The sequence below is a fragment of the Larus michahellis genome, chromosome 4 (assembly GCF_964199755.1).
Source record: "Larus michahellis chromosome 4, bLarMic1.1, whole genome shotgun sequence".
NCBI classification, from domain to species: Eukaryota; Metazoa; Chordata; class Aves; order Charadriiformes; family Laridae; genus Larus; species Larus michahellis.
In genome coordinates, this window is record NC_133899.1 from 35,822,290 (window position 1) to 35,837,500 (window position 15,211).

Consider the following 15,211-nt stretch of genomic DNA (forward strand, 5'->3'; position numbering starts at 1 on the left):
AAACTTCATGAGACATATAAAACAGATAAGTAAGTATAGTTCCAATGGGAAATGCTACAGGCACAGGTATATTTTGTCACCTATACAATGCATTTATGGCTATTTCTTCCCACAGGAAATAACAACATGCATTTAAGCAGTATACAAACTATCAGCTGTCATTGAATTATATTGCAAAGATGATCTATAACCCTGAAAAATGTGACTGTTTTTACTCTATAGCAGTAGTTTATAAGCTGCAAGACAGTAAAGCTAGATAACGCTTTTCACGATATGCAGATGATCAGCTTCCCAAGTAGGAGACTCAAAATGAAATATTATTAACAATTTATGATTATTTCCATGCAGATACTGAATGACTAATTCCTACCATATTTTTCTGTAGTTGCAGGAGGGAGTGTTTCTGCACCTGTTTCTCTTCCCCGAAATCTAATCATCAGTAAAATTGTACTCAACCAGCTGTTAAATTTCAGATCAGTTAGTATATTTCATGCATTTAAAGGCTGACAAAACATGAAGTCATATAGGCACAATAAAATGGCACAGTGATACCAACAGGAGTGATCACCAAGCTTGCAAAGCTTCACACGGTCTTGGATTTTGTTGTAATACCTAACTAGATTCAAGCAAATGGTGGATATTCATATGCAAACTAGAGCACCCAGTTAATGCAACAAAGTTAGCAAAGTCTGGAAAAATGTAGTCTGTTTCCATGGATTCTTTGAGAGCTTAAACCACTTGTTAATTATTAGAAATGTATGTAAAACTGTTTAGCTCATGTCATCTCCTGCGGCATTATTCACAGAGGGCATGGTGTCAGCATTTTGAGAACAGACAGTTCATTAATGCATTTAGTCGTAAAACCTTACATTTTATTGATACACCTGTACTGAACCAACTGCCTTGTGTCTGAGTGAACCATAATTGGTGTTTTGGGTACACACATATTTGAAGCTATCAACACGTAAAATCAAACATTGCAAGAAGTTCCAATCCTACCATAACTGCTCTGTCAATGTGCCTAATACAGTGGTAATTATTCATTCACATATTCAGAGTGTGAGCATTTAAGTTTAACTCTAAAGGCTTTATACACTATTTACCACACACGTTTTCTGGAAATAGTGGATTTAAAATATGTACATACGCATACATGTGTGTGTGTGCAAATACATACACATTTAGTCCACAAAAGGCTGTGCACATGGTTTGTTAAATATAGACAGATAAATAGCTAGGAAGGGTAGGTAGGATGGCCCAGTAGCATTACTGATCACTGAGGTCACACAAAATTTTCCACTGACAGATTGCTTTGCAAAATTTTAACAATATCAATTGGAGTTTTGCATGACATATTTTTACGTTAAAATGCCTTAGACATTTCTGAAAATATAACTAAGGAAAAATATGTAGGTGTAGCAAAAAATAGCCAATGATTTTTTTCATTAAGAAGCCCTCCACCTTCCTGCTTTTGAGCTGGAACCTAAAATACTCAAAGGAGCTTTCCAGAGTGCCAAGAATTTGTGCCATAACATTTTTATAAACATTCAAAGTTGCACAATTCAAAAGCACCTGAAAAAAAGACCATACCTGGTTAACAGAGACAGATTAGTTTGGTGACTAAATCTCACATAAATTCAATCTCAGTGAAGTGTTCTTGGTCCCAGAGTTTTAAGACCGAACAAGACTTCCTCCCTAACTCTTCCTGGCAGGTGAAGCTTGCTGTAATGTCTGGCTTCCCTAGAAGGGATGCGGAAGTGGTCTTTCACCTTCAGCACTGCGGCACCTGATGCACCAAGGGAAGCCAGTGTCCATACCAGAAACATATTAGATGGGGATTGCACAGATTATCAACAAGAACAGAAGCCATGGCAGGAGCTTGTTAGAAGAGTGGGGCAAAAAAAAGACAAGAAACGGCATGAGGAAAATGTGTGGATTTTTGTGCCTGGTCAGGAGGATACTGAAGGTGCCCAAGCCAGAAGGCCTTTTGCCAGCGAAACACTCTCTCCTAAACTGTGTTAAACTGAGCTGGCAGAGCAACATCTCTGTGTTCCTATACTGTCAGAAAATAGGTATTAACTTCACTGATAACAGGTGTCCTCATCTTCCTCCCTTTTCTTCTTGATGGACGTACCCAATCTCCTTATATTCCCAGGTACTCTGTTAGCATCTGTGTCTGCAAAGCGGAGCTACCAGTCCACTGCCTGCACATTGCCCCAGCCTGGGGGATGCACGATTCCATAGGACCCTGTTTTCCAATTAGGGAATTATATTTAAAATATTCATTAAGATACATTGTTGCAGTTCCTGCAGCAGTTTTACATTATTTAATGCTGTGGTCGTAGATAGTTCTGGGTAACTCCAGGAATAGAACTGCCACCCCCTCACAGAAAATGGATTGTTTGACATTTTTATTAGCTCCAGCCTTTGTTCCGTGGAGATGACAGCCAGTTGCCTACATTGTCATGACTGGTAGGAAAGTAGGTAGTGAGCGCAGCTGATAGCATCTTGCAAGTCTGTGATGCTAAATCAGCATCGCTGCCACGTGCCTCTTCAGTGAGGACGGGACGTGGAGGTAGAGTCGTGACAGTATGTTCCAAGGTGTCCCTGCCATTCTTCCAGCTTGCTCTGTCAATGTTTCATCTGGGGTTATTAGTGTTTATAAAAGCATGCCCTTAAAATAGCTGCACGGTGTTAATAGAAGCAAAAATAGCGGTTCTTGTGCTTAACTTCTTCATACTGGGGTAAAACAGGGCTAAATTGGGCAAGTACAAAAATCATAACAGCACAACCCAGTTTAAGGGTGACTTTCATATCCCCTTCAGATCTTAAAAAGCACTGAGTTTCAGCTAAATTCAGACCAGGACACATTCTTTCCTGCTCTATAGACAATCCTTCTCCCTTTAACAGGTGCAAGATTTGGGGTGGCTTTTGCTTAGAGATTGCTGAAGTCTGTTCACTAAGTTCTCCACTCACAAGTGGAGAAAGGAACAACCATGAAATTCTTCAGGTTCTGAAAAAATATATTATTTCAGAAAAATCATTCAGATTTGATTTGAGATTTGTAAAATAACCATCTATATTCCAGCATAAAAAGAGCAGTGTTTTTGAAGAGTAGCATGTGAACCAGGAATCTTTATACGTATCAGATGCTACAAATTTTACTCCTGTATGAAATATGGAGAGGGGAGCATAAGGAGCATTGTGTTTACTTTTCTCATAACATTGTTTCTTAAATAGACAAAGCAGTCCATGTGAGTCTACTCCAGGCACAGTGGATCAATCACCATCTGCCACCAAAACTGATGAATTGTTGTTCTTCTCTAGACAGGGAAATAAAGTGTTGACCATGTTTCACTGAGACTTTTTTTTTTTTTTCAAATTGGCTATAGGTCTGTAAGTATCTTACGTGATTATTGTCAGATGAGCCACAGACAATATTTGAAGTAACATACTGCATGTTCTAGGACAAGACAAGGGAACACAGGCTATTACAACAGCATGCCCAAATTTGAACCTCACTTGACACTGGAGTCTGTCTCAATCACATCAGTGAGGGATAAGGGAAGCTCAGTAGAAAAGCAGAGGAAAATGAGTTACTTTATCGTACTATGGCATAATAAAAAGTCATCTTAAAATTTGATAATCTGAAATACTTTCTTGTCAGGGTTTTGGGACTGATATTTTTCCTGTAGTAAACTACTATTTGTATACTTTGACTTTACAATATTCTTTTTTAATAGGTTATTATTTTCAATACTTACAAGTTTCTTACAACTGTTGTTTCAGAAAGCAAACAATACATTGACAGAACTGGAAGCATTTCCCATTTTGTTTCCTTTAAGATATACCATTGCTTTAAACAAAGATGTATGTATGTTTTGCTCATTTCTGATTTGCCAATGATAAAACAATATCCCATGTAAATTGCAGAAGCTGACATTAATTTTTGTGTTTGTATATCAGGCAAATAAATAAATCTTACAGTTACTAATTATTTTTCAACCTTGCACATGAGAATGTGATTAGACTGACTACAACTGACACTGATTATCTGAGACAGGATGTTATTAAATCCCTTTGGGGAGCTTCTGAAAGACCCACCCCATTTAGAGCAGAGAGCTTTCCTCTGCATTAGCTCATTTATGGAGCAATTACATGGAACTTAACTTACCGAAAAGATGTCAGGAAAAACACTGAACAAATAGCTAAAGTGGAATTCACACCACTCCCCTCTCTGTCAAAACATCTCACAACCTCATAGAGTTAAAAGGAGTTGTCAAGATTATCTATAGCAAAGCTATTTGCTATATATCACTAAAAGGTATGAGATAGGTTAGATTAAGACTACATGGAAGAGAGCTGGTGCTGGATCTGAAGACAGCAGAGATTTCTCCCTGCTCAAATGGCTTCTTTGCTCTAAGAGCTCCAATTTAATTAATTTTGTGGGCTTGAAAAGTCCAATGTTTTCATTTCATCCATCCCAGAATTAGCAAGTTTTGATATTTCATTAGAAAACATCTATGGAGAATTTCTCAGCGAAGTGTGGATAAATATGCAAAATGCACTGGTTTGAAGAATCTCCACTGGTTCTAGAAAAAACTGTGGCTGAATTCAATGATTTTTTGAAAATTAAGATTTCCAAGACCTGATTTTTAGGAGCAATTTACAGTTTTGTACCTAAAAATATGCAGATATGAAAAGGAGAGCAGGTAGAGACCATTTTCAAATCTGTATTCCTACAATGGACTGTTTTCCTGACACCCATAGTTGATAATTAAAATACATAGTGAGGTACTCCATAACTGGTATGTATTAAATATGTACACACCTATTGACTATGAGATTAACAGTTTGAGAATATCAGAAAAGCTGAGAGAGATACGTAATCCAAAGTAATACTGACAGTTCAATGAAAAACAGAAAATACCAAGGTATTACAGATTGCAGAAATTTATTCCCACCTCCACCTTGATTTTAAAGCTAATATTGCTGTAAATTCATGTGATGACAACACCTAAATCTCAGGCCATCTCCTTTTTTCTGTTGTTCCTGGGGGTCTTCACATAATCCAAGTCCAGTATGGAAGAAGTTAAAAGATACTTGAATCTTTATTCAATTCCTTATTCAATTAACAACTCAGTAGTACAACTAGAGTAACGTGCTGGAATTCACTTAGCGCTTTTCCTCAGAGTGCCTTAAAGAGCATCATCTTGCTGCCGGTAGTTCTTGACATGAAGCCAGTCCCAGAGTGGACTTGCAGCAGTAGCAAGAGACTTGGCAGAGTTCTCTTTTCCCATAAACACTGAGATTCTCTGCTGCTCTCTCTAGCACAACTATTGCTCCTGAAATGTGTGCCTGTAGGTAAGAATGTGTTCACAGTCCAGAAGGTCCTTATTTTGCAGTACCCGCTGGTAATTCATGGCGAATACTTGAAGGAAGGATTTTCTGCATGTGTAGAGATCACTGGCCACAGGGAAAGCTTGTGCAAAAGTTCTGGTTCACAAATATGAGTGTGCTTGAGTGAAGAAAAACTGATCTTTTATTGAGTTTATCCTTCAAGGCATGTTATGTTGCATTTCTGATATTGCAAAGGAACACAACAATACTGTATGAGGTATTCTTTGCAGCCAGATACTGTAGTCCTTACTCAGATTTACTCAGGAAAACACACCTTTGACATGAGTGAGAATTTGCTTGACTAAGAACTGAACACAGTGTTTTGAACCTTGCCAGCATTGCTTGATGCTAATGTTGGGCAACAGTTCTCATTGCTAATTTGCCTGCCTCGTTGGCCTTCTCCTGGGCTCTGGATCTGCATTTGCTGTGTGTTATTCATAGCTTATATTGCTAGTTCAGATTGCTTCTCTGTGCTTTTCGTTTCCAGCAAATATTTTGCAGCTATTGTTCTGCTGCTGGTAGATGTGCATGGAACCTGGTATGTGGAACTTGAACCTCAGCCCAGATTTAATTAAAACTGTTAAACATGTTCTCACTGTGGTGCTCAGAAGGAATTTTGCTGACCCTCTTCCAATGAAGCATAAATTTGTTTAATCTGATGTTTTTACAATGCAAAAATATAAGGGCATGATTCACGAATCTTAAGAGCAAATGCTTCTCCAGTAAAATAGATGGAGTAGCATCCATTTACAGCCATAATAATGTCAATCCTAAATGCTTATTCTGACCAAAAATAGCCATACGAGAAAATCACTAAATGTGTGTGCTGTAACATCACCTTGTTTTGTAGTTTTAATACTGCTTTAAAGTAAGATATCCTGAATAATAATTAGTACCAAATTATGCCATAGCCTACTACTATGCAGCAAATCTAGCTAGGTTACCACTCGTATGTCTTATGAGCCATACCTAGCCATGGTTTATCCTCTATTCATGCTGCAGGGTACGAAATTCCTGGGTGCCAACCTGCCTATGGCAACCTAGAATTCTCCAGGGCAGGCTCGCAAAATCTTCACCTACTCTCTGGGACAGGTAACTAATAAGTGATGTTTTGTGAAGTTATGCTTTCTTTCTGATTTTCTGATGTCCGTAAAAACGTTTCATTTTTTCACGTCAGTCTGTAGTCTCTCATCGTTCAGTTGCACTACGTTTTCTGAATTAAGGGAATGACAGATCTGTATATTGTAGTACTCTAGATGCTTGCCACAGCCAAGCCTGTAGTAATTATTGTTAACGTGTATAAAAACTGAAAGTTGTTTAGGAAGTTGCAAATTCCACAGCTGCTTACTATCGCTTAATATTTTTTTTCTGATGGAGATAGTTCTTACAATACAAATGCATTGAATTTAATCATTGATACCACAGTTTTCTGGGCAGTTCATCCACCTTTCTTAATTGCTGGTATGTGTATATTCTCTCTCCTTTACCAGATTTACATTTACCTTTGGTCTCCTGAAATAAGGATTTTTTTCAATGCTATAGTATAGAAATGTTGAAAGGATGGAGGAGTGATGACTGATTCTAGTTTACATTCCTATGCAGCATATAGTATACGTTTAAGTAATGACTCATTTTTCCATATTTTGCTTAGATTCTCTTACATTTCTCCTGCATTTACTCCTTGTTCTTTGTTGCTTGACTTTATTTCAAGTGGCAGGTATGTAGAAGAAATGTCACTCACTGATCCTATAGTTTTCAATGACATATGAAAAATTGCAATGTATTTCAAAGTAAGAACTTAATTAGATAAAAAAATAAAGACAGGCTAAGCTTTAGATTGCCTTTTTGCGGTATATTGATTTTCTTTGAATAACGTGTGTGAATTTTCATCTTAAGAGTGCTGCTAGTGTAGGAAAGACATAAGTGAGATTCTTTTCATAGTTTTTGGCACAGTCTATGCTCTATGGAGTGAAAAAAAACAATCTTGGAAAAGTGATTTGAATCCCTGTTTTTCAGTTCCCTGGGGCTCTGCACATGCACTCTACTCTTACCTGGGGTTAGATGAACTTGATGCAAAAATAGCTTTGTTCTGCTGCTTGTCATTCTTAAAACCAGGAGATGACCAGTGAAGTGGAATATAATCAGGGCATGTAAAACTGTTTTTCAAAATGTTTGACCCTGATTCCAATGTGATTGGATATTTGGAAGTCTTTTTAAATCAAAACAAATTCACACAGCCACAGTGTAATCACTGAGTCTGATCCTATGTGGTGTTTTTAAATGGATACCTGTGGGGAAATTCAGTCTTGGGATGATGTTTAGCGGCCTTTCTGTAGAGCGCTCTCTCAAAAAAAATCTCCTTTCCTTCCATCACTGTCCACTTGTAGTTCTTCCTTTCAAAAGAAAATAAGCTTACTTTTACAGAGGACAATACCACAGTTTATCTCCAAGTATACCAAAGCTTAAAATGCATAAATCCAGGATTTTAGCTCAGGCTATTTAGCCATTTAATAAAATAAATAAACAGCCATTGAAAGATTTCATTTCCTCCCTGCTTTATAAAAAACTCAAAAGGATCTAAATTTTTATAGAGAGATTTTATTGGTTTCTGAAAGCTTGCTTGTTTCTTTCCTGCTTATTAACTCAAGTCTTAATCACATTGTTTCAACATAGCTAGACTTTAAAAATTTATCTGGGAACTTGCTTTCCAATTATATTGAAAAACATCAGCTTGCTGACAGAACTAAAAAAAAAAAAGACATTTGTTTGTGAAAATGAAAGATAGTGAGTATGACAACTGTCAGCACTTAGAAAATGAGGATAGATTCTATTTTACCCAGCCTGATGCACCTTAACCTTTAAAAAACTAATGAGAAAGCAACAAAAATTTCAGCAAGAGAGGTAAAAAAAACAAGTATCAATTCACCCAGAATGCTAAACTATTTTGGTTATAAGGCAAAAAAATGCATTCTGTGTTTAGGTAATCCACATCTCAGGGCACAAAAGGAATTTTTTGGGAAGTCTGTAGAAAACGAAGCTGCTTCCTCACTCTGCGTGATTCTTTGGGGTGCTATGTCCGTGGGGTAGGTGGAAGCAAAGGGCTCCTGGGTCCCCTCTGAAGACACCCAATATTTTCACATAAATACTGCCTATTTTCAGATGAAAGCCTGCTGCCTGATTTAGTCCCTCCACACTTGCAGAGACCTCCTTCATTTACTGTCTCACTCGAAACGCTACAGAAGAGCTAATGCCAAGGCGCTGGACTGCTAACAGAAGTTTGGAGGAATGAAGTCCTGTTCCCTCGCCTTCCTCATACACCCACAAAAAAAGGCAACAAAACAGAGTCTTACACTGAAAAGCCAGTTCAGCTGAGGGAGCAGGATAAAATAGACTTGGCTGAACAAATAAATCATGACATTAGGTTGGGAGGAAGGTTGTATGAAATGACGGCACAACATGCTGAGCAGTAGGGAGCTTGCTAGAGGTGAACTCATTTATACTCTTGCAGAGTAGACTTCTCAGTTAACAAGTCCTAAAATAGTGTGCTGCAGTGTCTGAAACAAGGTAGGGCTTGAAATAATTAGCCAAAGATGACAGATGGCAATTCCTTTCTCTTTTTTTTCCTTCTCTTCTTTTGCTGTAATATCAAGTTGATCAAAGAGCTGAGGATTGTTTGTTATTGTAGAAAACTAAAAATATCTTCAAATATTCAGGCAAAATAAATTCATTCAGATAACAGCCGGTAGTCCCATTGTTCCTGTTCACTTTGTACATGAGTCTGTGTGTAGTAATAGTTTCCCTCAGAATCTGAGTTACATGTGCACAGCTGAGAATTGGGGTGTGTCCAGGCTAAGATGTATTATTTAATAAATGTATTAAATCAATTTATTAATTTATTTAATTTATTTGTTTGCTTGGGTTAACAAATCAATGATCTACTCTACTGCCAGAAAACCTTCCAAAAAGTCCCTGGAGCTCACCTCTGTAGCAAGTCGCCTTAGTAATGTCATACAGCTGTGTGTGATGGGGGAACTAAATGGTAAAGAACAGACTTCAGTAGAACTGCACTGATGGCTACTGAAAGTGTCTGAGGGATCAGTGCTGTGTCTCACTCTAAGCAATAGCAGCGTTATCTCCTATATTCTTTAGTAATAATATCTGGCAGGCATTGGCATTGCTTTAAAGGCAAGCACCTATGGATTCAACTTAGAGGTACAACACGAGCTTCTGTCTTGTATGACTTCTGTCACAAAAAAGAATGCAACTATGACCAGATATAATTAAAAAGAAAATGCAGTAATTTACTCAAAAGAAGGTAATAGTCGCTGCTTATACAGGAATAAAGCAGTGGCATCTGCAGTTCCTCCTCCCCCCAGTCCCAGGAGTAATTCCGTCTGACTGGTCCTGGAGCCAAAAGAGTATATTTAATTTTTTCAACTGCTTAGCATAACCTTTCTGATGGGAACTGCTAAGATAGCCCACCAAAATGAGTCCCTTGAGCCAGGCAAAGACAAATTTCAAATCAGAGGAAAGAGAAAAGGGTTGGGAAAGGAAGGAAATAGCTAAGGTGAGAACAGAGATGATAACCTCTGTCCATCAACCTATATCTGGATGCTTTATACCAAATGAAATGGGAACAAAATTCTTTCCCTACTATTAAAGCACATTTCTATAGTACTCCCCTACCCCACCTCCAACCTCAGTCCTTTAATGGAAAGAGTAAGATAAATTTCAGCTTGTTTCTGGGCAGTTGGTTTCACCCATTCTCATTACATGTCCTAGGACAAATAAACAGCACAATTCAGGAGGAACCACATTCCTGTTCCAGCACAGCTTGGTCCAGATGAATCAGGAAGGTAAACAGACAAAAGCAAAAGTGAGAAAGGTTTAATAACACAATTAAAATATAACTTTATAAGCTTCTGAGCTGATGTGGCAGGCTGCTTTCAGTAATTTCCAGAGGGAGTGCTTATCCGTGACTACAAACCAAAGCAATCTAGAAGCTGGCCACTCGAAGCTGTAAGGAGAGCTGCTGCAACCGAAGGCAGCTTGCTCAATCACCTGGAGAGCTCTCTTTAGCTTCCAAATCATAAATTGAAGTCTACCTCTAATTTTGCTACCTCTATTTCTCAATACCTCATTCTATTTTTTTTCTCTCCTTTCTCATCACTGCTTAGTTGTCTGGATTCCCTAGTGAGATGCAGCGCAGACTGCTAGGACTCTGCCAGACATTAAAAAGCAGGCAACGTCTGTTCAACAACTTCACATCACTTTCTCTGGGAGGCAGCCCCCCCAAACAGCCTTTGTTACAGCAAGAAGTATTTGTTGCAGTCAGCCCTTTTGCCTGCTTTTCTTGTACTTTCATGCTCTGCAACTCTACGTTGTAATTCACCATTCCTTCTAGCCAAAAGTTTTATGCAAACATATGGGCCTCTGGAAAGCCAAAAAAATAGCAGCTCTTACAGAGATGAATCTACTTCCAGAGTTATGTCAAGAGCAGAGTCTGGTCAGCAAGCAGCGTGGGGATCCCTTCATCCCTAGGAACGGTCAGGGTTGTTATGTCTCCTCTATTGGACAAATGCTGGCTGAAGTTTGACATGCCAGATTTTAACGTCCTTCTCTCCCAGCTTCACCAGCTGAGTCATTTCAGATGTTGTCCAGACCACTAGGCAGCATTTGTACAATGCAGACAATTTGGAGTAGGGTATGAACATGAGCAGAGTCTTCCATTATTATGAGAAAATAAGCACAGAATCATAGAATCATAGAATCATAGAATGGTTTGGGTTGGAAGGGACCTTGAAGATCATATTGTTCCAACCCCCTGCCATGGGCAGGGACACCTTCCACTCGACCAGGCTGCTCAAAGCCCCGTCCAGCCTGGCCTTGAACACTTCCAGGGAAGGGGCATCCACAACTTCTCTGGGCAACCTGTTCCAGTGTCTCACCACCCTCACATAAAGAATTTCTTCCTGATATCCAATCTAAATCTCCCCTCCTTCGGTTTAAAACAATTACCCCTCATCCTGTCACTACAATCCCTGATAAAGAGTCCCTCCCCATCTTTCCTGTAGGCCCAGTTTAAGTACTGGAATGGCCTGTAAGGTCTCCCCAGAGCCTTCCCTTCTCCAGGCTGAACAACCCCAACTCTCTCAGCCTCTCTTAGGACAGGAGCATAGGTACTCCAGCCCTCTCATCATCTTCATGGCCCTCCTCTGGACTTGCTCCAACAAGTCCATGTCCTTCTTATGTTGGGGAATCCAAAGCTGGACACGGTACTCCAGGTGGAGTCTCATGAGAGTGGAGTAGAGGGGTAGAATCACCTCCCTCAGTCTTCTGGGCACACTTCTTTTGATGCAGCCAAGGATGTGGTTGGCTTTCTGGGCTGTGAGCACTCATTGCTGGCTCATGTTGAGCTTCTCATCAACGAACATCCCCAAATCCTTGTCCTCAGGACTGCTCTCAATCCATTCTCTGCCTAGCCTGTATTTGTGCCTGGGATTGCCATGACCCAGGTGCAGGACCTTGCACTTGGCCTTGTTGAACTTCATGAGGTTCACATGGGCCCACGTCTCAAGCCTGTCCAGGTCCCTCTGGATGGCATCCCTTCCCTCCAATGTGTCGACTGTGCCACACAGCTTGGTGTCATCCACAAACTTGCTGAGCGTGCACTCAATTCCACTGTGCATGTTGCTGACAAAGATGTTAAACAGCACTGGGCCTAGTACTGACCCCTGAGGAATGCCACTCATCACTGGTTTCCACTTGGACATTGAGTGGTTCACCACAACCCTTTGAGTGTGGCCATCCAGCCAGTTCTTTATCCACAGAGTGGTCCATCTATCAAATCCATGTCTCTCCAATTTAGAGACCAGGATGTCATGTGGGACAGTGTCAAAATACTCTTCCTACCTCTAGAGAATGAGTCAGAAAACATGTATTCCTCCTTGAATTGCATGCTTTTATTCTTCTCTTGCAACCTTATTTTCCACCTGTTCATCCCTTCATTTTCTAGCAACACAGAGGAAAAAATTGATCAGGGATAGCCTTTATTCAAACTTGTAGGATCACTTACTGAACCTAACTGTTTGCATTTAAGCCACTGACTCTTAAGAGTCTACCTGCTGGAGCTGAAATAAGTCAGTCCCCACAGACTTCAGGGAGAGCCTAACGAGGCACTAGGCGACAGCCTGGAAGAAGGCAGAGATCGTAACAGTTTCTGCTGCTTCCACTGATCATCCTGTTTTAGTCACCTTTCAGTTTAGGCACTACTTTTTCGCTGTGTGCTGCATTAATTTCTCACATACAGCCAGCCTGACTACACTCAGGTATTCAACCTCAAAAGTGTCTCGTAAGCAAAAGTGGTCATCTCGTTAACAGGAAAAAGAAATGTATTTTGAAGATTCCAGATCCAAACTGAGTTAGCAGAAGTATTAAATCAGTCCTCAGAGAGCTGGCTCAGCTCTTCATTCTCTGTGTGGCCCTGTACCAAGCGCAGCATTGGGCGGCCAGTGCAGCTGTGTGTGGTGGCCAGTCCACATTGTGGTTTGTAAGTCCATGTTTCTTCCCTCTCCATGAGCTGCTCTGCACCCTGGATTCCTTAGCGCTCTGCACAATGACGTGCTCCCTAGATGCAGGTCTGGATTCTCGCTGTTCGTTTTCATCTGCCCTTTACAGTTTTCAGCACACTGGAGGAATCACAATTGCCGGCTGAAGAAACTTCATTTAAAATAATCAAAACACCTTTAGTGTCTATTTCTGAAAGCTGTAATTTTATTAATGGTATTTCTATTCAATCCATTCAGAGCCTTAGGTTATGGATAGTGCCTTTAAATAAAGGAAAATTTGTATGTCTTTATTATGAGTATATTTCAAAAATCTTACCATGTTCCACCGACAAGAATGGCAGTCACTTAAGACAACTCAGTGCTGACAGATGGTCCTCTAAGAGTTTTTTGTATGTCAACATGTAACTGAATTTTCATACCTTAATTGCCTCATATTATGGTTAGTATTGAATGCTCTGGTTGGATAGACATGTCTGTGGGCTCTGGATACTCGTTATAGAAGTCACCCAGTCACCCCTTCTGCAGTGAAAGACTGTCAGGTCAATATAACCAAAACATAATTCAGTTTTATTTTTAAGAGAGATCTCTCTTTTCTACCTCTTACGAATAAGCCCAGCACAGTTTAGATACAGTTATCATACAGTACCTCTTGCCTGGTCTGAATTTTTAATTGTGCGAATTATGCAACAGTCAGGTACTCACATCCTAGTAAAGAAAAGCAGCCTTCCAAAATCCAGTGATGCTTCTGTTTTAAGATAGCTGTATCAGCTCTCCAGGTGCTGTAAATAGGTTCTCATGCTAAGGATCTGTCCCACAGGACTTCAGACCTCAAGTGTAAATATCTCTTTTTTTCCCCACCACCTCCCTTCCAAATCACTCTAATGTTTCTGATAAAGCATCCCTCTTCTCTGGTTTAAATTCTGCCAGAATGCCTGGAACCTAAGAAAAGGACTCTGTTACTTGTTTTATGTGTCCATCAGTCATCTGGAAACTATCTGAGCTCCAGCTTTGGATCACCCACACATTTGTTCTGAAACATATGTACAGGCCTTCCCTCTCACAATCCAAACCTAGCTTCAGGTTGTTTATTTTGAAAATGAATACTGGAAAGAAAATTCAAATGGCTTAATACTTGCCCCAGAAAATCAACCCCCCCCAAAAAAAAACCCCTCCAAAAGCTATCTATCTATGAGTATATGTGTGTGTATATGTGCATATATATATGTATAGGAAGGAAAGATGTGCATGCAATTTGACAGGCAAACTGTTCATACTCCAAGATTTCAAATATTTAACAAACTTCTTTGAAAGTAATGGAGAAATTTGGTGGATGTGCTGCAGTGAAAACAAACCTGACAGACCTTGGTGGAAATTAGCAAAAAAATAGCTGAGCTGAACAGAGTGTGTGTGAGCCTGAATTTATAGGAAAACGCCTCTTGTAGACCTTGGATACACGTTTGCTGAGGCATTTCTTTGGGTACAAATGAAGCTGCTGAATAAAGAGCACAAAAGCACTGGGATTTGTGGACTGGGCTCTGGGTCTGAGCTGCAGCTACGTAATCTATTTCTGCAATAAAATTGATTTCAGGTCTGCAGTTGGGTTCTCAGAATCTGGATCTAGACTTTGTCATTTGTTCTCATCCCCATCCTAATCAGATGGAGCAAGCGCAAGGTTAGCCACAAAAACTGCAGACAAGGAAGGTAGTTTTGGCATTACCCTTTTGAAACGGTGACCCTGAGCATGTAACACATAATCAAAACTTGATTAACATAGAAATCCAATTACTGCTTCATTAAATGTCTTTCATTAATCTAGAAGACACTTGTAAAATGCTTGGACTTCATTTCCTGACAACTACAAATCTAAAAACATTGTTGGAGGGGTCAGATTCAATGACACAACAATCATCTCAAAGCTATTCCTCCTAGGCTGAGGTCTGGGTGCCTTTCTTGCGGCATGTCCACCCTGGGCAGCAGGCAGATCTAGCGTGACCCATGCCAGAGCTGTGCCCTGTGAACAGCAGCAGAGCTGTGCTGGAATAAAAGGCCCTGGGTAATCCAGACCAACAACTATTCAGCAGCAGGAGCTGCTGAAGCCAAAAGTCCCTGGTAGCCCCAAGATTAAGTTGGCAATGCAGTCTAGCTCCCTTGAGTAACAACGCAGTGGCACTGAGGACCTGTTGGCATCTCTGCTACGTGCAAATGTCCCCAGAGCTCTCTGTCCCCAGCTTGCTGCTCCCTGG

General features: G+C 40.0%; 1 protein-coding gene across 11 annotated transcripts in view; it reads left to right on the forward strand.

Annotated features, from left to right (window-relative positions):
• The window catches only part of BEGAIN (brain enriched guanylate kinase associated), a 163,624-nt gene that overhangs the window by 80,235 nt on the left and 68,178 nt on the right, over nt 1-15,211 (forward strand). For 4 of the 11 annotated variants that reach the window (XM_074583979.1, XM_074583978.1, XM_074583976.1 and 1 more), the window contains one exon: nt 6,403-6,492. The exons of the other annotated variants lie outside the window; for them this stretch is intronic. In XM_074583979.1, the coding sequence (XP_074440080.1) occupies nt 6,403-6,492 (90 nt within the window). The remainder of the gene's footprint in view (nt 1-6,402; nt 6,493-15,211) is intronic. 11 annotated transcript variants of the gene reach the window in all.